Source organism: Miscanthus floridulus, chromosome 6, assembly GCF_019320115.1.
Source record: "Miscanthus floridulus cultivar M001 chromosome 6, ASM1932011v1, whole genome shotgun sequence".
NCBI classification, from domain to species: Eukaryota; Viridiplantae; Streptophyta; class Magnoliopsida; order Poales; family Poaceae; genus Miscanthus; species Miscanthus floridulus.
This window is the reverse complement of record NC_089585.1, coordinates 124,140,380-124,164,008: the sequence shown is the minus strand read 5'-3', so window position 1 is coordinate 124,164,008 and position 23,629 is coordinate 124,140,380. Positions and strand designations below refer to the sequence as shown.

The 23,629-nt window shown below is 45.9% G+C and overlaps 1 protein-coding gene across 1 annotated transcript; it reads right to left on the bottom strand.

Moving 5' to 3' along the window:
- Positions 1-631: 631 nt before the first annotated feature.
- Positions 632-4,109, bottom strand: LOC136456862 (coronatine-insensitive protein homolog 1a-like). Its single transcript, XM_066456849.1, has 3 exons — positions 3,304-4,109; positions 1,726-2,203; positions 632-1,636 (listed from the first exon to the last, which is right to left on the bottom strand). Exons 1-3 carry the CDS (start codon positions 3,810-3,812, stop codon positions 833-835), a joined length of 1,791 nt encoding a protein of 596 aa, XP_066312946.1. The 5' UTR covers positions 3,813-4,109; the 3' UTR covers positions 632-832.
- Between the last annotated feature and the right edge of the window lie 19,520 nt (positions 4,110-23,629).

Sequence of the window (23,629 nt, the reverse complement as noted above, 5' to 3'; positions counted from 1 at the left end):
TTCCTGGGCGCGGTGCCGCGGTGGCTGGGTGGGCAGTGGGCACACAGATGACAGGTCCCCCGCCACTCGGCGACGGCCCATGTCGCTGCCCACCGAGAGTCCGAGACCACGTACTACCTCACGTAGGGGCTCCAAGTGGCAAGTGAGGGACCGTTTCATAGTGACCGTCGTCTTCCTGGTGCTGGACCTGGACTCGAGCTTCAGAGTCCAGACATTCTAGTACACGTCCAAATGCATTGCCTCTTTATCAATTCTTGAGAATGATAAAACGTAGTCGCTTTCGGCTCATCTGCTCTTGTGCATGCCATGCACCTGAGATCCATGCAGCCTGTTTGTTGCTGTGGTTTGTCGTAAACGATCGTAAATTTTCAGCTGTAACAATAATTTTCTCTCACACAAACTAGTCAGCAGTATTTCTTCACAAACCAGCAACGATACGAACCAGGCAACCGAACAGGCTGCATGATTCCAACTTATCTAGCACAGAACAAAACTAGTAGGCCATTTCTGATATTTACAGTGGAGCAAGATACAATTCCAGGGAAAAGAAAGCAGAGAACAACTTACACCATTTTCGCTTGGCTTATAAACCGTACTTTTTCAGCCAACGAACAATATTCTTCTCTCACGATAAATCAGCCAACAGTACTTTCAGCCATGGCTTATCACCCAAGCAATCAGGGCATTAGTATACATCCTCCTAGGATTAGATACTAGTACAAGCAACAACTGCACCTTATTGCACTACACCTCCACTACAGTACTAGAGTTTATTACGGTACACAAGCAGCTGGTACAATAACCACACTCGGACAGCTTGACGTATTTACAGTCACGCAGGATGCAAAGTAACCAGCCACTGAGGACAGTCCGGCCTCCTTCCAGCAAGGGAGTAATACGCAAGAACCTGGGCATGGGTGTCAACACAAGGCTGTCCATCGGCCATCACCCGATAAGTGCTCTCGGGACAGGGAGGCGCAAATTCAATGTTCCAGTACGGCCTGGCCATGAGCATGAGGTCCTGGCCCGTTTCAGAGGCTCTGTACCCCTGCACCCATATGTACCTCAGCGACGGCATCTGGAGCACGGCAACTGCCAGAGCTCGCTCGCTGAAGCAGCAGCTCCTCAGCTCGAGCTTCCGCAGGTTGGTGCATCCCATTGCAAATTGGATCAATCCATTGTCAGATTCGCCAACGTTGCCGAGCAGCATGTATTGGATGTTTCCACTGTACAGTCCAATGTAACCAAGGCCTACATCTGAAAGCCCTCCCGGTCTCAGGTAGAAGGCAAACCTCCGAAGTTTGGTGCAATTCCTCAATAGAGCACGGACGCCGTTATCAAGTGGCATATCTGCTATTTTCTTCTGTTTGTCAAGTAGAACAAGCCGGAAGTCATAGAGATTCTTGCAGAAAGTGCCAATGGATTCCAGTGCCCCATTTGTGATATCAGATACATAGGCAGCTATGTACTCCAGTTCACGGCAGCCAACAGCTACGGCTGTCAAGCCTATCTGAGATACTCCTCCCTGCTCTTCTTGACCGGGTTCATCATCCCCCCGCTCAATTCTGAGCCTTCGTAGCTTCTTGCATGTATCAGCAACAACTTCTAGTCCTCTATCCCCAATCACATTCCTCACCTGCCGAGAGCATCTATCTTGTCAGTTGAAATTAGATAGTCACTTATTTTAGACACACAGGTAATATTAAAGATGTACAAAAACATTACCTCGAGAACCAGTAGGTTGGGGCATTTAGCAATAAGCTGACAGTGATCTTCAGTGGTGAGGAAAGTGTACTGCAAGTCCAGTTTCTTAAGCATTGCAGAATATGGAAAGATAACGGGCATCTCATTTTTACCCATGAAGGTAAGACCCCCCAAGAAACATAGCCTAGGTGGGAACTTGACCTTTTCGTACTTGGTGTACTCTCCAACTTCAAAAAAAGCACCTCCAGCGAATTCTTGCAATCCTTTGGAGGTTTGGAGAAAACCAATCAGATCTGAAAGATCACACTCACTCATCTTCAAAGAAATCAATGATTTACAGTTCTTTGCAAGAAGCTCCAGATCAGCAGGCTCCACTTTGAGTTCTGTCATGTAGAAGTTCAGTGTCACCAGAACAGAATTGTTGACAGCGAGTTCATGGAGCCATTCACTCCCTTCATCGGCAATTGTGCATTCTTCCAGGAACAAAGTTCTCAGAGATCTGTCAAGACGATTTATGACATGTTACTGTTGTGATATCATGTAGTCATAGCAACTAGAATGATAAATTCACTGTGCATCAGTAAATAATACGTAAAAAAGAATTGCTAAAGAAACCAGAGCAATTTTTTTCCCGAGGAAAAATGACTTGCAATTGCAACAGAGCATCCACCATGGTTTCTTGCCTCCAGTATCAAAAAGGAAAGTAGCTTCAGCACACAAAAAATAATAGTAAACATTTCGGATGGAGATATATATATATATATCAAAAACAAAACTTCCATGAACATCTATTCTTCAACTTCCTTAGTCAACCGATTCAACAACATCATTACAGAATTCAAACTAAGAAATAAAAGATTAAACCATCTGAAAGACTTCTGGGAAGAAGAGAGAAGGGGAAAAGATGGTGCCTGAAATACAAGACATGGTACCATATGAGATGTGTTCATGATTGAATTGGTTGATAACTGAAATCAACAACGCGCAAAGCTGCAACTGAATTTTGGTCAAAAATATGTTTCATTGGGGACAGACTAGTCATGTTCAATTCCAATCAACGTGGTACATGAGTACTCCTGGCCTCCTGGGAGTGATAGATCACCAGTCATTCTGTCGACACCTCAAACAGCCTGCTGATGCGAAATTGTTGTACTAAGAACTGGGGACTCACGTAGCATGACCAAGGAAACAAAAAACACTGGACTAATGATCAAACCAGCAGTATTATGAATGTGTCTTTTGCATATCCAAAGCTCTTATCGATTTATAGTCAAGAAAATTCTTGCATGTTATGACCTAAGATCGCATCAGAGCTTGCCCATGCAAATTTCTCACAGAAGAGAGAAGGAGAATCCAGAAGCGGGCGAGCTGACTACTTGGAGAAACTGACACAAGGCTCAAGCTTATCTGTTAGTACTCCGTTTTAGGAATATCTCCACCGGATCAATCATGATTTCTCTAAGAGGGGGGAAAGATAAGTACTCAAGTGCGCAGCTACCCAGCTTACTTTCCCAGCATGCACACCGTAATGGGAAAGCAGGCTAAAACAAACACGGCGTTGCAGATCAGCAGATGAACAGAAACACGGGTATCTATTACCTGCAGGAGCGGGCGACGAGGCGGAGGGCGTCCGTTGAGAAGCCGGAGCACTTGTCGAGCTTGAGCACCTGTAGCATGTGGCCGCGCGCGCGGACGAGCACGGCAATGTCCTCGTCGGTGACGGTCATGCGGCGCAGGTGGAGCGCCTTGAGGCAGTCGAGCGGCGCGGCGAGCTGGGCGACCCAGGGCGCCGCGTAGGCGCCGAAGTCCTCGGGGATGAGCCCGTACATGGCGGCGCGGGGCCTCCCCTTGAGCGCGAGCGACTCGAGCCGCGGGAACCGGGCGAGCAGCCGCGCGGGCTCCACGGCGTAGCAGAAGCCGACGGTGACGTGCTTGCGCGAGAGCGCGTCGATGCGGTGCCAGCGGCGGCACACGAGCGAGGCCGCCTCCCGGTCGCGCGGGTCGTCCACGTAGCCGAACACGAGGTGCAGCGCCTCCTCGGGGACGGCGCCGCAGCCGAAGCTGAGCGCGCGGCTCAGCCGGCCCGGCTCCGCCACCTCGCCGCCCATCGGGCCCGGGAGGGATCGGGGAGCGGATCGGGCTACCGCGCGAGGCCGGCTCGCCAGAGATCTAGGCCGAGCGTGGGCATGGAGATTTTTGCTGCCCCTGCCGCTGTGATTTCTGCGGGAGTGGGCTTGTGAGAGGACGGGAGGAGAGGCGGAAGGGAATTATTGGAGGGAGAAGCCTCTGCAAGGGAAGGGAGGGTGAGGGATGAGGAGCAGAGCAGCAGCTAGGGACGGGGATTGGAGAGCCAGCGTTTACTCCGTTCCTGCGCCGATCAGCCGGTGTCGCCGCGCCACGTAAGTACCCGGGTGGAGGAGGTGAGGTGATAAATGGCGTCGCCCGCCGGGCGCAGCACAGTGCTCAGTGAGCTGCACCACAAACCAGCTCAAAAGGGTGTTTGTCTCCCCTATCTCTAATAAGAGAATCAATTAGAGCCTTTTATATGTGTGCTATTAAAAAATTTTATAATTATACATAAGTCATTAAAAAAGGTAACCGCACACAGGCGTCATTGCTCTAAACTTTTTTGCCTTACAAGTCATTCCGTCCTTGTTCTGTTTGTTTTTCGCTGTTTGGTAGCCCTTACAGGTGGGCCCGGCCAGTGAAATTGTCCATGTTGTCCTTGGGTGATGGAGACTGTGTTGACTACAATTGACAGCCACATTAGACCCTCACTCTCCCCATCTCACTCGAGTCCTCTTCCCCCACACCCTAGCAGCGTCGGCGGAAAGAGAAGAAGACAATCCAGCCCTGCTTGCGGCTGTGGCGCGGAGAGAAGAACCCCCAATCCCCCGTGCTTGCGACGTGGAATGGGGTAGTGGAGCAAGGAAGAGGAGGCATGAAGGAAGAGATAGTGGATCCTCCGGATTGGCGGCGCATGGCCACGAATAAGGGGGCGCGGGCGACCGACCTCCTTAGCTTCCTAACGGGTGAGTACCATTTTTAGGGGGGTTTTCCCGCTTCGATTGCTTGGTCCTTGTGATTGTGGTCAGTTAGGTGTAGTAGTCATGGTTGATATAGTGTGATTTTAGATAGATAGATGTATGTGAACTCGCTGTTGTTCATCTGTAGGATGGACCCTGCTAGTAGCTACAACCTAGAAATTCGGATAATTGCTCGTCATACTCGTGCTCGGTGGTTTAGCTTGAACAAAGTCGTCGATGCTGATCGTACTATCGACACAGAATTTTCGTCCTGTGCTGAGGACACACGCAGCAAGCCAGAAGGGTCTGCTCGATGGAGCTGTAGATCCGCCTAGCTTTAGCGCAGGGATGGTCGATCCTACGTACTCCTCCCGAGACGTGCCAGTCAATTTGACCCTGTATTTGACAAGGAGAGAAAGCTTATCAGTAATTAAGGGCGGAACTTGCCGGTGTTGCCAGACAGTCCCGAATGTGCGGCTCTTAGAGCCGATATTAGAGGAGATCAACTAAACAGACGATTTCAGCATATTCATGAGAATAAATCGGTTAAAAGCTCATTGGGTTGTATAAGAAGAATCAATTATCATTCAAGATAAATATCGTTATTTGAGCAGATATTAATCAATGGCAATAAGATATCAATAATGATTGGTTTATGCTGAGCCAAGTGATTATAAGCAACCGAACCCCTTTTATATAAAAAAACAATTTAATACCATTTAACCGTTTAATAAAGATAAATCTAATAAACATGTTATATCTCATCTATCGCTATGACCAGTGGGGCATGAGGCAGAATCATGCAGGCCGTAGAAATAACAATAGACTCAACGACCCTAACTCATTACTAATATCAGTGGGGCATGAGGCAGAATCATGCAGGCCGCAATACAATAATAAGATCATAGGGGTTAACACATCTTTAATCTATCTTTACTTCAACTGGTCTCGTGATGCGAACTGCTCGTGAAAGCACTCGATATCGGCTAAAACAACCGATTCAGGCATAGCGTACAGCTAAAGTCATGCCTTATCAGAAATAGATCTACCGAATAATGATCTCCACTTCATGGTGCTAACAGTGGGGTATGAGGCAGAATCACATAGGCCATGATAACGGGCCATGGAATGGTTTTCGCTAGCCAATAAATCTATTCAAGACACAACATGCTTTAACCGCACGCTATGCACGATCAAGATTGATGTAAAACAGCCGATAAAACATAACTCATCGTTTAATGTACAGATTAGATCAGTTTTAGATTAACAAACGATGGGCTAAACATGATATAAGGTCGATTTAGATCAATCACAATCGAGCAGAGTGATATTGCTGTAATTTAGATGAATAATGAAAGCAACAAGCAATATCGGTAACTTAATGAATCTATCAAAGATTGTCATTCTAAGGTAGAGCCGATAACTTGACCTTGATCTAGTTCATGCAGTGGGGGTCGACCGGATCAATGTAGCCATACTTGAACTAGGCAAGAATCGATAACTAACTTATACCAGAGTCGCAATGGAGGTCGACCGGATCGATACAGCCGTAAGAACAGAGGTATAAGCCATGACAGTACTTACAACAAGCAGTGGAGGTCGATCGGATCGATGTAGCCATACTTACTGAAGAACTCAGCTGAGATCTACTCTACTCCTACTCCTAAGGGATGGCCGGAGCCAAAAAAGTAAATGACTTGTATATTGGATTGATTGTTTTCCTTTTACAATAGCCAGGGTTTGATATTTATACCTGGATCCCTATGCATGACTCCTGTCTAAGCACGACTCATTATAATTTTTAAACCTAGAGAAAACATTCCTAATTTAAGATAACTTGGACTCTAATCTTTCCCTTTTTGTAGAGTCCAACACGTCTTAGTCCTGGCGCTGATCATAACCTTTATCATTATCCGTTGGCGCTATCTGAAGAAAGCCGATTCTAGTTTCGCTGTTCGAATCAGCTGATTCTGATCATGCAATTGATTCCTTGATGACATGATCTTGGGAGCTTTTAGAGTCCCTGTGACCCTTCTTCTAAATTTTGGTGTAAACACATGCCCCCCAATTTTGTGATAAAAGAAATTTTATTCCAAAATTATCACGTCTGTGTCCCCGATAGGTCCACAGTCACGGGTAAAGAATCATGATCTGGGGTCTACTATTTGTCGTCATCTATGCCAGTTTATGAACCCATGCTTCAAAACTTTTACGAGAGCATCATTGCTTTACGGGCACTTGGATTCGTCCTTCCAGGCCGGCTATAAAATGTCTATCCAACCCTGGCGAGAGTGACTCAACAATTCAGCCATGTTTCTCTTCTATCTGCCTCTTCGAGTGTTCCCGACTCCGTTGGACCCTCCATGGTCTATCTTATGAAGATCTCAAGTGGTTAGAAGAATTCTTGTGCATAGGATGACTGTGTCACTTATTCTAGCGCCTCATTGAGCAAGAAGACCAGCCATTGACATGATATTTTGTAATCTAGGGAAGCAATAAATTCGAGTCTGTTATCTCTTTATTATCCATCCCCTGAATTTCCAGAGTGTTGATCCATTTATGTTTCTGATTTCAATTTCACACCTCCATTGAAATATATCTTCTCGCTTTCTTGGGCTATATATACGGGCTACGGTTGTGTATCAAAAAACAACCCGCATCGTCTCAATCCTTTTCGTCTTTAGTATATTTCCTGCCTTTCCGTAGGTTCGAGGTCATGGAGAACAACAAGAGGTCTGCTGAAGAAGCCCTCAACGGATCTGCATCATCACACCAACGCCTTTATCACCAAGAGGATGCATCTTGGGGTACTCTCATCGCTTTGGATCAGATGGTTGGCTCCACCCAGCCTTCAGGGTCATCTTTGACACCAATTCACCGCCAGCTTCCTCGTTACTCGAGGCGACAGATCGATAATGATGATTTGCTAGCCTCCGTCGATCGGACCGACCAGCATCTAGCCAACTGCCTCTCTCTAGTGGAATTGGCTTTGGCCATGATTGAAGACCGATTCCCCCCCGAGGTCGGCCTGGTGAGAGAAAGGTTGGCCAGGGCTGAAGCTAGAATCATAGGTGAGATGTCTGCCATTATCTCTCCGTTTTTGTTAATTTTGCCCTCAAGATTTCTGATCACTCTTTCCTTAAATATTTTAGATCTATCTGCTCAGTTGGAGAGTCTTCGATCAGCTACGGATCATGCGGCGGGATTTGTCGATGTCAGGGGCGCCGTTCTGGTGGTTCACTTGCATGACATCCCAAATCGTGTTAGGGAGGTCGCCCTTCATGGCGTTCATCATGGCGCTGCCATGGCGTTGGCTGCTGCACAAGCCCTGTTCGGGCCTTAATCTTTGGCTTCTTCCCCATGGTTTTCGGACACAGCGTACCCTGGGAAGCATGAGCACTTGGTTGAGGATTTTATGAGCGCTGCCAACTCTATAGCTTTCAATACTCTGGCCGATGATATAGTAGGCAAAGTGTTTTCTGGTCCGTAGCTTGTAATAGGTGACGTTTAGCAAACAACCTCCTCTCCTTGAGTGATTTCCCTTTGTTTCGTGCTTCATACCCATCACCTCATTCGTGTTTGCTTTGCTTCTATAGGCGATACACATTGTATCGGCTTTTACCCCTTTGGGTTCATTTTTGCACTGGAGACGATACCTTTCCGATATCGGCTATTAAGGCTATCGATCAAACAGATCGCTTATTAAGTATTGATCCAAACGCTAGGATAATATTTCTTTAAATATTTCCCGTTGATTGCTCGGCCAAATTCTTCCTCTCCTTTTAGTGTTTCCAAAATATAAGCATTACCAGGCGCACAACGTTTGATTCGATAAGGTCCTTCCCAGTTAGGTGACCATTTGCTGAATTTACTGTCCTTTGATCCGATCGACAATTTCACTTTCTAGACTAAGTCTCCTTCAGAGAATCGCTTAATCTTGACCTTTTTATTGTAATATTTTGCAACCCTCAGTTTATTGGCTTTGATATTTTCAAGAGCACATAGCCGAAGGTAACTCAAGTCTTCCAAATTGTCTATCATAAGATTCTTGTAGACTCCTGCTGACAAATCATTCTGCAGCATAATACGCCTCGATCTAGTCCGAACTTTCCAAGAAAGAACTACATTATGGCCATACACAAGTTCATAAGGTGACATTTTAATTGATCCATGGTAGGCCATCCTATATGCCCACAACACCTCATTTAGCGTCGAATGTCACTTCCTTGGCTGTTTCTCAATCTTTTTCTTGATCAGCTTAATCATAATCTGGTTGGACGCCTTTGCCTGGCCATTAGCCTAGGCATAGTAAGAGGAGGAATTCAATAGTTTGATTCCCATACTGGCAGCAAAATCCCTGAACTCTTTTGATGTAAACATTGTCCCTTGATTGGTAGTTATGGTTTGAGGAATCCCAAAACGATACACAATGTGTTCCCTGACAAAATCAATCATGTTCTTTGAGGTTGCCGTCTTCAAAGGAATTGTCCTCAACCCATTTAGTGAAGTAATTCATTGCTACCAATACAAACTTATGTCATTTGCTTGAAGGCGAAAAAATCTGGCTAATTAAATCAATTCCCCAACCTCGAAACGGCCACGGTTTGATTATTGGATTCATGGCCGATGCAGGCGATCTCTGGACATTACCAAAACATTGATAGTCCTAGCACCCCTTGTAATATTCAAAGCAATCTTCCAGTATCATTGGCTAGAAATATCTAGTTCTACGAAGAATCCATTTTATCTTATAAGCCGATTGATGAGCTCCACATATCCCTTCGTGCACCTCACCCATCAACACCTTAGCCTCTTCTTGGTTCAAGCATTTGAGCAACGCTCCATCGATTATTTTATAATATAACTGATCATCTAACAAAACATACTTAGCCGATTTATACCTTAGCTTTGTAGTAACTTTCTGAGACGAATTTCTAAGGTAATCGGCTATTTCAACTCTCCAATCATTACTTGAGGTTTCACTACTCAAGACTTCTTAAAACATTCGATATCCCAATGCACTTTGACCTAGATGATTAGCCTCTTGGTTTTGTGCTCTTGGAATATGTTGGAAAGAGATACGAAGAAACTCCTTGAGCAACTTTTGACACTCATCATAATATCCTTTCAAAGTCTCTTCTTTGCACTCATACATGCCGATCAACTGATTAATAATTAATTGTGAATCTCTAAATACTTCAATTGCTTCGACCTTTACTTCATGAAGAAGTTGAAGTCCATTGAGTATAGCTTCATACTCTGCTTGATTGTTAGTGATCATTGGTTCAGTCGAAAAAGCAAACTCAAAACTTTCCCCCGAGGCGAAATAATAACAATACCAATGCCACCACCCTGCTTGCATGATGACCTATCAAAGAACAATGTCCAAGGCATCAGCTCTACATAACTAATGCTTGACTTGTGATGCTGGGTGATAAAATCAGGCCATTACTTGTCCTTTGACTGCTTTAGCCGATTCGTACTTCAAGTCAAATTCTGATAACGCAAGAATCCACTTTCCCACTCTTCCATTCAGTATTGGCATTGATAAGATGTGCTTAACTACATCAGCCTTGGAAACAACTGTACACTCGGCCAATAATAAGTAGTGTCAGTAATTTAGTGCAAGAGAAGTATAAATACAAGCATAATTTTTCAGTGGGAGAATATCTTGTTTCTGGATCCAGTAGTCTTCTACTCAGATAGAAAACAACTCTCTCTTTTCCTTCAAATTCTTGCATTCAGGGCCTGATCCAATTGTCTTGTCATAAGCTGACATGTACAACTTAAATGACTTATCTTAGCTGAGGAGGGACCAACACAGGTGGACACTTCATATATTCTTTTATCTCTTTCAAATGCCCTTTGTTGTATGTCACCCACTTGAATTCTTGATCATTTTTCAACTTCAACAAGGGAGAAAACAACAGGATCCTTCTCGACAAATTTGAAATGAATCTTCTGATGAAATTAATCTTACCAAGCAAAGACTGTAATTCTATTTTGGTAGTCGGGGGAACTGCTTTATCAATTACCTTCATGCTTTTCTGACCAACTTCGATTCCTCTCTCGTGGACCATGAATCCTAAAAATTGTCCTGCTGATACTCCAAAAGCACACTTATTAGGATTCATCTTCAAACCATGCTTCCTCATGCATTCCAGAGTCTCACGCAAGTCAGCCAGGTGTTCTTTGTACCCTTTAGATTTTATCATCACACCATCGATGTAGATCTCAACAATCTTGCCGATCAACTTATGGAAAATGTAATTCATCGCCCTTTGATAAGTTGCACCAGCATTCTTCAGACCAAAGGTTATCACAACCCACTTGAATAGACCGATTGCATCGGGGCACCTGAAAGCGGTCTTTGCTATGTCTTCCTCAGCCATGAAAATTTGGTTGTACCCTGCATTACTGTCCATGAAGCTAATAACCTTATGCCCGACTGCTGCATCTACTAACATATCGGCTATTGGCATCGGATAACCGTCCATAGATGTGGCTTTGTTCAGATCCCTGAAATCAATGCAAACCCTCAATTTTCTATTCTTCTTATATACAGGGACAACATTTGATATCCACTCTACATATCGGCATGGTCGGATAAATTTTGCTTCCAGTAACATTTCAAGTCTCCTTTTTGATATCATCAAGCACGTTCGGGTTGAATCTCCTTAGAGCTTGTTTAAACGGCCGATATCCAGGTTTGATTGGCAATCGATGTTCAACAATTGACCGGTCTAAACCAGACATCTCATAGTATTCCCAAGCAAAGCAGGTCTTTAAATTCCTTTAATAAATCAATTAATTCCCGCTTATACTCCAGATCCAACTTAGCACTTATGTATGTCAGTCTAGGTCTATCTCTAGGACCAATATCTACTTCTTCTAATTTATCGGCCGACGTGAAGCCATGTCCTAGTTTGCCATCTGTACCATCTATTGGACTATCCATTAATACAAAATTTTAAAGCCGACTGCTTGGATCGGCTGTTGGTTTTCACCATTGACTCTGAATTCTGATGGCAACAGAAAAGCTATTTAGATATTAGCCAATGGTTGCTTTCTATCGGCTATTTGCTTGGTACTGCTATACTTGAGGTTTACCAGGACTGCCTGAGCCTGTTGCATCTCTTTATTCCTTAGGCGCTGCACCCTTCTCTTCTAGCTCCTTGTTAAACCTCCTGAACACCATTGGCCTTCCTGCCAAGCATACTTTCTTTCATTGCCTTCCTTTTTATGATCAGCCTAGTCCTGGTCAACAACTCTTTCTCCAAGCCGATCATAAACACTTTTATTTTTTAAGCGCCGATCCAAGTTATTATGATGATATGCATCTTGAGCATGGATAGACCGACGACTGGTTTGAGACTGCCTATACTCTCGATATTGATTGCTACATTCTGGACAGTCTGTCTAGTAAGAAGAGTGAAATGCTTTATCGCAACTTCAAACCTTCATTCCAGTAATGTCTGAAGAAAGGACAATTCCCATGTAATTTGGCTTGTTTCCTTTCATACCTCTCTTCTTTTAGTTGATGCTGGTTCGCTTGATTTTTTATCCAACGCTGATAATCCTATTCTTTCTGCCGCTGCCACTTATTTAATAGAATCCAAGATATAACTTGCAGCTTTGTCGTCTCTGCTTTTGACATCTCCCCTGCTCGTATCAGCTCTTTTGCTCGGCACGATGTCTTCTAATCTCTCTGTACTCGTTAGCCGATATTTGCATCTTGGGATCAACTATTCTAGCTTCTTTTGTTTTGGTTGATGTTAGGACCTTTGTTTTTCCTTTGAATAGGCCAGCATCAACCTATGTTTTGATCTCCTAGGAAAGGATTATCATCAACTTTCATTTTCCGAGGCGTATCAAATTTGAGCCTCCCCTGCTGAATAGCCCTCTGTATGTGTTGCCGAAAAATTCTGCATTCATTGGTGAAATGAAAAGTAGCATTATAAAATTTGCAGAACTTCTTATTCTTTAATTGATCAGGGGGCAACATGACATGATCATCGAGCAACTTAATCTGTCCCTTTCTCAAGTAAGAAATCAAAGAGCTTATCTGATTTGGTAACATAAAAGTCATAGCTCTCCTCAACTCCTCTTCCCCAAGGATTTGGTACCATTATTGTCTTCTTGCCCCCAATTCCATTCAGCTATAGCAACCTCTTCTTTTTCATCTTCATAGCCGTCATCGACCGAGTATGGATCATAAGCTTTGGCTACTATGGTACTCTTCTAGAACCGGATATCTCCGCGCATACTCTAGAATTGGCTATTGAGCGCTGCTACTCGTTGAGCCAATTGACCCAAGTTGTCAAATTCTTGTCCCAGCAGCTTTTCTTTCCACATCGACAGCATTCCTTGAACAGCTAAAGCAGCTAGTTGATCATCGGCCAAGTTTAAGGAGAAGCACAAGTTCCTGGTTTCTCAGAACCTCTGAAGAAATTCAGTGCCTAATTTATTAGTCTTCTGTCTTATAGTTGTCAGATCGATAATCTTCTTTTCTCTAGTCCTAGTGTAAAAATATGTATAAAATTTCTTCTCTAGGTCAGCCCAATTAGTAATGGAATTGACTGGCAATGATGAAAACCAAGTGAAGGCTGGCCCTAATAAGGACAAGGAGAAGAAACAAACTCGATGGGCATCCTCAACTGATGCTTCACCCAATTGTGGAAGATACCGACTGACATGTTCTATCGTGCTTGTACTGTCTTAGCCAGTAAACTTAGCAAACTCTAGGAGCCTATAATTTGTGGGAAGAGCGACCAAATCATACCATTCTGGATATGGGCGTTTGTACGAAAAGGTCAGCCCTTTTGGCTTTAGACCAAACTGATTCTTCATCATCTCAGTCACCCTCAGTAGTAATTCATTAGCTTGTAGATTTGGATTTCTTTGCACCTGCTGACCCATCTACGGATTGAAATCCCATATGTCTTGGTATCCTAGATTTGGCATCATGTGAAGGGTGTTATAATCCTATGTCCATAGTGATACACTTGTGGAATCTTGATCTGCTGGGTCCTTTGCTGGCTTGCTGCTTAAAGTCTCTGATTGTAGACATAAGGATCTATATCCCTATGGATCCTTTGAATTGATGGTGCTATTTTTTGAGCCAACGACGGTATGTGGCCTGATGTGCCAAAATTGATCACCTAGTTCTGACTTTGCCCCGCCGACTGTTGCACATGCTATACTAACGGTTCAGGATTGTATTGTATCTGATTCATAGTAGTTCCTTGAGCCTATTCAGATGAACCCTGAAGTGTATAGACATCACCATTACTAGCTGGTGCTGCTTCTTGATGGCTGGTACCGACTTGATTAGTCCCTTGGATCGATGGATCTAGAATGTTGTAATAAGTCTATCCGCCTTGACCAACTAGAAATCCATGAATCGCCTCTCTCATGGCATTGTGGAATATATCCACGAAAGCTTCAGTTATGGCTTGATATGGCATCACGAACAAATTTGTCTACAACTTCCTTAAAGAAATGTCTATCTTTATCTTCAGTTGTATCTATCTGCCCGTGTAATAGAACTCTTGGTAGTGAAAATTTCTGAACAATTGTGTTGTCACGTGTTTTGGGGTAGGACAACAAACATTTGTTCTAAAACTCTTCTGTAGCTTTGCTGATGATACCCTTATCCCCATCAGGTAGATCTTCATAATGCAGCATAAGGATGTCATTGTTGTTGTGAACCGCCATGACGATTGTGGTGTCCCACCGAGCATGCCAGAAACATATGTCGACATAGAATTTTCGTCCCGTGTCGAGGACACATGCAGCAAGTCGAAAGGGTCTACTCGATGGAGCTATAGACCCGCCTAGCTTCAGCGTAGAGATGGTCGATCCTGCGCACTCCTCTCGAGACATGCCAGTCAATTTGACCCTGTAATTGACAAGAAGAGAAAGCTTATCAGTAATTAAGGGCGGAACTTGCCGGTGTTGCCAGACAGTCGTGAATGTGCGTCTCTAAGAGCCGATATGAAAGGAGATCGACTAAACAGTCGATTCCAGCATATTCATGAGAATAAATCGGTTAAAGCTCATTGGGTTGTATAAGAAGAATTGGTTATCATTCAAGATAAATGTCGTTATTTGAGTAGATATTAATCAATGGCAATAATATGTCAACAATGATTGGTTTATGCTGAGCCAATGATTACAAGCAACCAAACCCCTTTTATATAAAGAAATAATTCAACACCAATTAACCGTTTAATAAAGATAAATCTAATAAACATGGTATATCTCATCTATCGCTATGACCAGTGGGGCATGAGGCAGAATCATGCAGGCTGTAGAAATAACAATAGACTCAACGACCCTAACTCATTACTAATATCAGTGGGGCATGAGATAGAATCATGTAGGCCGTAATACAATAATAAGATCATGGGGCTAACACATCTTTCAACCTATCTTTACTTCAAGGGTCTCATGATGTGAACTACTCGTGAAAGCACTCGATATCAGCTTAAATAGCCGATTCAGGCATAGCGCAGAGTTAAAGTTATGCCTTATCGGGAATAGATCTACCGAATAATGATCCCCACTTCACGGTGCTAACAGTGGGGTGTGACGCAGAATCACATAGGCCATGATAACGGGCCATGGAACAGTTTTTGCTAGCTAATAAATCTACTCAAGACACAACATTCTTTAACCGCATGCTATGCATGATCAAGATTGATGTAAAACAGCCGATAAAACGTAACTCATCATTTAATCTATAGATTAGATCAGTTTTAGATTAACAAACGATGGGCTAAACAGGATATAAGGCCAATTTAGATCAATCCTAATCGGGCAGAGTGATATTGCTGTAATTTAGATGAATAATGAAAGCAACAAGCAATATCGGTAACTTAATGAATCTACCAAAGACTGTCATTCTAAGGTAGAGCCGATAACTTGACCTTGATCTAGTTCATGCAGTGGGGGTCGACCGGATCGATGCGGCCATACTTGAACTAGGCAAGAATCGATAACTAACTTATACCAGGGTCGCAGTGGAGGTCGACCGGATCGATGCAGCCATACGAACAGATGTATAAGCCATGACGATACTTACAACAAGCAGTGGAGGTTGACCAGATTGATGTAGCTGTACTTGCTAAAGAACTCGCCGAGATCTACTCTACTCCTACTCCTAAGGGGTGGCTGAAGCCGAAAAAGTAAATGACTTGTATGTTAGATTGATTGTTTTCCTTTTACAATAGCCGACAGATGTTTGCACCAACCAAGATTTCACCGACCTATGGACATCCAAGTTTGCATCGACCCTGAACATCCAAGTTTCCTTTTACTCACCGAGATCTACTCTACTCCTCCTACTCTTGAGAGACAGATGAACATCCAAGTTTGCACTGACCAAGATTTGCTTGACATGTTTACAAAACATAATGCTTCCAAGTGCTGCTTCCTGACTTTTGGTTACCACAGCCCCAGTACTGAGCCTCCTAAAATTCCTCCTTGGGATTTTAGCAGTTCTTGGCAGTCTATTGAGAACCCCTTCACCCCTTCACTGCCTTGTCCTAGCATTGCACAACCAAGCCATACCCAGAGTGAACTATAGATGATGAATACCTGGCTAACCCAAACCCATCTAATGAGCATGTGGGTGTTGATAAGGAAGGGTTGTATATAGACCTTGGTCCTCAACATCCACCACCTCCAAAACCTCAGAGTCAAGGTTGCAGCAAACAAAGGGATGGTGAAGGATCTGATGTAGATACATACTGTGAAACATATAGTGATGATGAATCTGTGTCTGATGATGATGATAATTATGAAATGGAGGATGTAGATGACATTGTTAAAGATAATGAGGCTGATCATATGCCTAATGCTGAGTATGACAAGAAGGATCCTCCTATGACAGTAGGTAGTGTGTATACAGACATGTATGCATTTAAACTGGCTTTAGCTTCACATGCTGTCAAACATGAGTTTCATTATGACATTGAAAAGAGTGACACAGAAAGGTATAGAGTTTACTGTTGTGGGAGTACTGAGGGCTGTAGGTGGAGAATTCATGCCTCAACCATGAAGGATTATGAATCAATTAAGGTAATATGTTAGTTTCGAATTTGTATGCTTTTTTTATCTGTCAGTTGTTTTTAGATATAAGTATTTCATTTTTATGTCATTTACATTTGAAGAGGAACCCATATCCCCATACCTGTGAAAGCAAAAGGAGGTCTGGCGTTTGTAAAGGGGCTACATAGTTTTGGGTCTATGAACAAGTGATTGACTGGTTGAAAGAAGATGCAACTGTTGGTGCTACTAAACTCCAAAGGAGGTTGAAGGATGAGTACAAAATCTTGATACCATACATGAGGTTGTGGAATGGTAAGAATCTTGCATTGGATAAACTATATGGGTCCTATAATAAAAGCTTTGATAACCTGTATAGATTTAAGGCCTAGCTAGATGAAACATGTCATGGTTCATTTATTGTGATTGATCTCCACACCATTAATAAGAAAATTAGGTTTAATAGGTTTTTTAGCCCTGAAACCATGTGTTGATGGCTTCCTTAGAGGTTGTAGGCCATATTTGGCAGTAGATAGCACTCTCTTGTGTGAAAAGTTTAGGGGACAGTTGTGCATTGCTTGTGCAGTTGATGCGCACAACTGGATGTACCCAGTAGCAATAGGTGTCAGGGACCTAATACCAGGGTACACAATGAGGTGGAACTAATAACCATCGAATGTTGATGCTTTCGGTCAGACAAGAACGCTACTACGCTTCTTGCCCAAATGACGGAAGATTAGTTCTACCTCGCCTGATGGCTGAGGACTAGCTCTACCTCGCCCAATGGCTGAGGGCTGGCTCTGCCTCGCCTGATGTCTGAGGGCTAGCTCTGCCCCACCCGATGTCCGGGGGTGGGCTCCACCCTGCCCGACGGCTGAGGGCAGGCTCCGCCTTGCCCAACGTCTGAGGGCTGGCTCCACCTCACCCGATGTTGGAGGGCTGGCTCCACCTCGACCGACTTCTATGGGAAGGCTTTGCCTCGCCCAACATTAGATGGTTGGCTCCGTCTCGCCCGATGTCTGCACCCTGCTCCTTCATGATGATGAGTAGGAGGTAAGACATGACACTCAGGTCACTCGCAGTACCGAGGACCATGCCCTATGCACCTGTAAGAAGGTACCATCAGGATACGACAGGACGAGCGCTTTAAGCCCTCCCAGGCATGACAGAGCCCGAATAGTGTTGTAAGCACCGACTTTTGTCCTGTAGTGTTGTAGGTGCAGCCATCAGCCCTCGGGCGTGGATCCTGACACAAGCATACGACAACCACTACAATCCAAGGAAGAACTCACATCATCTATAGTAACATGTGTATAGTCATTTCCTCGTCTACTCTCCGTAGAGTCATGGCTCGGCGCCTTGACACACCGCACCGTCCGTCGGGGGAGGACGGGACATGACCACTCGCTGAAATAAAGCCAGAGCCTAGCCCTATTAGGATCAGCGAAACATGCTATCCCTGGCATGGTGTGCGATGCCAGCAGGGCAGGCTCAAGGGAAAAGGAAGACCCAGCACCCACGAAGGACCTTCTCTACCTTTGTTTTTTCCTCTTTCTCCCATCTGTAACCCTTGCTCCCCACTTGGTCTATAAAAAGGAGGGTAGGATACCCCACTAAGGGGATGAATCAATTCCACACACAACATACACCCAAGCAGCAACTGAGCTCTTGGCATCCCTTCGACCTTTCCATCAGAGACTTAGGATCTATCCCTCTCTCGACCATTTGTACCCCCTACTATGAACCTTTTTTGGTACTAATAACACGAGCAGCAGCAAACTAGACGTAGGGATGTTTTGCCTGAACTAGTATAAACCTTTTGTCCTTTAGTACACCATCTAAGCCTAACACGCAACAAGTATAAATTTACTAGTTGGTGTTTGTTCGAAACACCAACAGTTGGCGTGCCAGGTAGGGGCATTTGCACGTTCCAAATCAGGCCTCAGACGGCTAGCCATGCAATCAGCTGGGTTCTGAGCGCACACGTGCATTTTGTTGACCTAGACTTCATCATCACGGTGGGAGGAGAGTTGGCGTTGGCCCACGCGGCCAAACAATCTCTCCCCTCCATCGACTTCAACTATGGGAGGCTTGAGCGCCAGCCCGGCATCTTGCTTGGACCCTAGCCATCCAGAAAGGACCCGTGCTGCCGCACCATCTCTATGGAACACTCCGCATAGAGCACCCCAATGGTGCTTCCGTTTGGTCTCCACAACGCCACGACGACCGTTAGCCACCTTATGGCATAGTGCATGATCCCATCCCCCATGAATAACGAGTTCATGGGGATGATCGAAAGTGTCACGAAATCCCTCCACGGCCTCCTCGTAGAGGGGCCGGGGTCAAACTCTGGCTCTAACTCCAGCAGGGGGAGCCATCACCCCTCCTAGGAATGTTTCATGGTGGGTACCCCCGAGGGACACGTCAAAAGCATCTCCCCAGAGGAGGCTACCCCAGCAGGCAACCTCGGTAGTGAAACTGAAGGGGAGACAGTAGCCCCACCTCATGTAGGAGTGGAGCAGCTGAGAGCCCAAAAGCAGGAGATTGATGAAGCCGGACAACAGCTTGTGCAAGAATACGTGGAGGTCGATCGGGAGATCGAACGCCATGGAAACGGTGGGCGCGCACATGCCATGGCCCGTGACGTAAACCAAAGGATCATCGCTGATGATGAAACCCTTCATCACTTCGCTCAAGCAAGCCAGAACATTGCCGCCATAATGCCCTTGCTCCATGGCCTTCCAGAGGCCACAACGCTCAAGGATCATCAGGCCCACCACAAAATTCGCACGCTACTTGAGCGAGCGGTGGCGCAGCAGGCGGAGAGCTTGTTGTCTCGGCGACGCGAGCTCGACACTAGCCAACGTATGCCCTTGGTGCAGCCCGCTAGGGATGCATCAGTCTACCAAGCACCACAAGGCGGTAGGCAGCGCGCTACGATCCCGATACATCAATGTCTCAGCCGCAACCGCGATGCACGCAACACTCTCAACGCCCATAGATACACCTACAGTGACCCAAGAGAAGGAGCCCACCGTGGCTATCATCCTTGTCGTGGCAGATGCTACAACAGCGGCGAGGACCAGAGCTCGAGCCCTAGCCTTCCAGGCCCTCAGGCCTTCAGCCAGCACATCCTCAACGCTACTTTCTAGCCAAGGTACCGACCACCTACCAATATACCTAAGTACTATGGGGAGACAAACCCCAGACTTTGGCTCAAAGACTATCAGCTTGCCTATTAAGCTGATGGTGTGGATAATGACGACTTCATTATTTGCAACCTTCCACTATTTTTGGCCGATTTGGCATGAGCATGGTTGGAACACTTGCCATCCAACACAATCCAGAGTTGGGCGGATCTAAAGGATATCTTTGTGGGAAACTTCCAGGGCACATACAAGCATCCTGGGAACCCATGGGACCTCAAGAACTACCGTCAGAAGGCTGAAGAGACCCTCTATAGGTACATCCAGTGCTTCTCCTGATAGTGCAACGAGCTCCCTAACATCGCCGATGCTGACGTGATAGGAGCCTTCCTGTCCGGGACGACCTATGAGTCCCTAGTTTATAAGCTAGGATGTGTCGACGAAATATGGTCGGCAGTCCACCAAGGGGGGTGCCCATGGTGGTAGATTATTGGTAGATGGTGTGTGTAATCAGGAACCAGATGGTTACAGAGGCACAAGACACAAGATTTATACAGGTTCAAGGGCCCGCAAACCACCAAGGAACTCCTAAACATCGCCACCAGCCATGCCTTAGGAGAAGAGGTGGTCAGAGCGATCTTCGATTGCCTCGAGGGCAAGGTAAGGCAGGATGAGGGTGTCGGCGAAGACACCTTCTATCGTTCCGCCAAAAGGAAGAATAAGAAGCAATGGCGCGAGGACTCGCTTGTGGCCACGGCTGACCGCAAGGGTGGTTGAAAGCCCATGGAGGACACTCTAACCACTTCAAAAAATTATTTGAGGGCCCATGCCCAAACCACACCTTTCCTATTAAGCATCTGCTCAAGGACTATGGCCTCATGCGGCGGTTCTTGTTCGGAGGCTCCAACAAAGGGGAGCAGCAGAAAGACCCACCCCCCCCCACTATGGATGACATTGAGGAGAAGGACGATGGCTTTCCAATGCCGGACAACTACCTTATGATCTTCGGAGGATCAGCGGCCTATGACTCTAAACGCTGTTAGAAGGTCACACGCCGCGAAGTCTACACGACCCAACCGACCACACCTCCCTTCCTCCGGTGGTTCGAGTCAGCCATAACCTTCGATCGGACTGACCATCTGGATACTGTCCCACACCTAGGGAGATATCCGCTTGTGGTCAACCCAATCATCAGCCCAAATCAACTCACCAAAGTACTAATGGACGGAGGCAGTGGCCTCAACATCATGTACGCCAAGACGCTCGATGAGATGGGCATCGACCGGACGCGCCTCCACCCAACCCGAGTGCCTTTCCACGGCATCGTGCCTAGGAAGCAGGCCATGCCACTAGGGCAGATTGATCTACCCACCACCTTCAGGGATCAGTTCAATTATAGGACTGAGCCCCTCAATTTTGAGGTGGTTGGGTTCCCTGGAACCTTCCATGCCATCCTAGGACGTCCATGCTATGTGAAGTTCATGGCCGTCCCTAGCTATACATACCTCAAGATGAAGATGCCGAGCCCCCACGGGGTCATCACTGTCAGCACCTCCTTCTAGCGGGCCTTTGACTACGAGGTCGAGTGCTACGACCACACCACAACAATCATCGCCTCTAGGGAACTCACGGCCCTCAAGGAGGAGGTCTCCGAAGAAGCACTTGACGCGAAGAAATCAACCGAGTCGTTCAAATCGACAGAGGGCTTCAAGGAAGTCCTCATAGATCCTAGCAACTCTAAGGGTAAAACAGTACGCATTGGTACCATGCTTTTCTCCGAATAGGAAAATGCGCTCGTTGACTTCCTCTGCGGCAACAAAGATATCTTTGTGTGGAGGTCGCTGAGCATACCTTGAAGATCCATCCAGGCTCTAGGCCAGTGAAGCAACACTTGCGTCGCTTCGACAAGGAGAAATGTAGGGCCATCGGTGAGGAGATAGCCAAACTATCGGTGGCCGGGTTCATCAAGGAAGTAGACCACCCAGCGTGGTTAGCTAATCCCGATCTTGTATGAAAGAAAAGTGAGAAATAGAGGATGTGTGTTGACTATATGGGTCTCAACAAGGCATGCCTAAAGGATCCGTTCCCTTTGCCGCGCATAGACCAAATAGTCGACTCTACCTCGGGGTGCGAAACCCTCTCCTTCCTTGATGCGTACTCCGACTACCATCAAATCATGATGAAAGAGTCCGACCAGCTCGCGACATCTTTCGTCACCCTCTTTGGATCATTCTGCTATGTCTCAATGCCATTCTGTTTGAAGAACGCTGGGGCTACGTACCAGCGCTGTATGCTCAAATGCTTCAGGGACCTCATCGGGCAAACCGTTGTGTCCTATGTTGATGACATTGTGGTTAAGTCCAAATGAGCCGACCACCTCGTTGCCGATCTTGAGCAAACCTTTGCAAAACTCTGAGCAAATGGCATCAAACTCAATCCCGAGAAATGTGTTTTTGGGGTCCCAAGGGGCATGCTGCTCGGCTTCATCGTCTTCGAGCGTGGCATCGAAGCCAACCTAGAGAAAATTTCAGCCATCACAAGGATGGCCCTTATTTAGAACATAATGGGGGTTCAGTGAATCATAGGGTGCTCAAAAGGGTGTCTGTCTGTCTCCCCTATCTGTAATAAGAGAAGCAATTAGAGCCTTTTAAATGTGTGCTATTAAAAAAATTGTTACACACAAGCCATTAAAAAAGTTGACCGCACATAGGTGTCACTGCTCTAAACTTCTTTGCCTTACAAGTCATTCTGTCCTTGTTCTGTTTGTTTTTCGTCGTTTGGTAGCCCTTACAGGTGGGCCCGACTAGTGAAATTGTCCATGTTGCCCTTAGGCGATGGAGATCATGTTGACTATGATTGATAGCCACCTCAGTCCCTCACTCTTCCCATCTCGCTCGAGTCCTCTTCCCCCAGACCCTAGCAGCGTCGGTGGGGAGAGAAGAAGACAATCCAGCCCTACTTGCGGTTGTGACGTCGTTCCCCCTCGGTGAGGTCATCCAGAGCCAGGACACCATGGGAAGAATCGCAAAGTGGGCACTCAAGTTGATGGATCAAGGCATCACATATGCCTCCCAAATGGCGATCAAGTCCTAGGTGTTGGCTGACTTCATCGTAGAATGGACCGAGGTCGAAACACCACCGACGGTCATCGATCAAGAGTACTGGATGATGTACTTTGATGGATCACTGATGAAGAAGGGTGCTAACGTGGGGCTGGTCTTCGTATCACCCCTCGGGGTCTATATGAGGTACATGGTTTGTCTCCATTTCCCCTCATCCAATAATGTGGCTGAGTATGAAGCGCTGGTCAACGACATATGCATCGCCATTGAGTTAGGCATCCGATGGCTCAACATCTGAGGTGACTCTCAGCTGGTCATCAACCAAGTCATGGAGTCAAGCTAGCATGATGCCAAGATGGCTGTATACTACCAAGAAGTTCGACGGCTAGAGGACAAGTTCGACAGCGTCGAACTCAATCACATCCCAAGGCGCCTCAACGAGGTGGCCGACACACTTGCAAAAACGATGTCAGGTTAAGAGCCGGTGCCAATGGGTGTCTTCGCTAGTGACCAACACAAGCTCTCGATGCTCTATGAGGGGTCAGAATGGGCCAACGATGGTCCGTCCGATCTAGCCTCAGGGGCTAACCAACCGATGGCTCCATCTGGCCCTAAGGTCATGGAGCTTGAAGAGGATCCA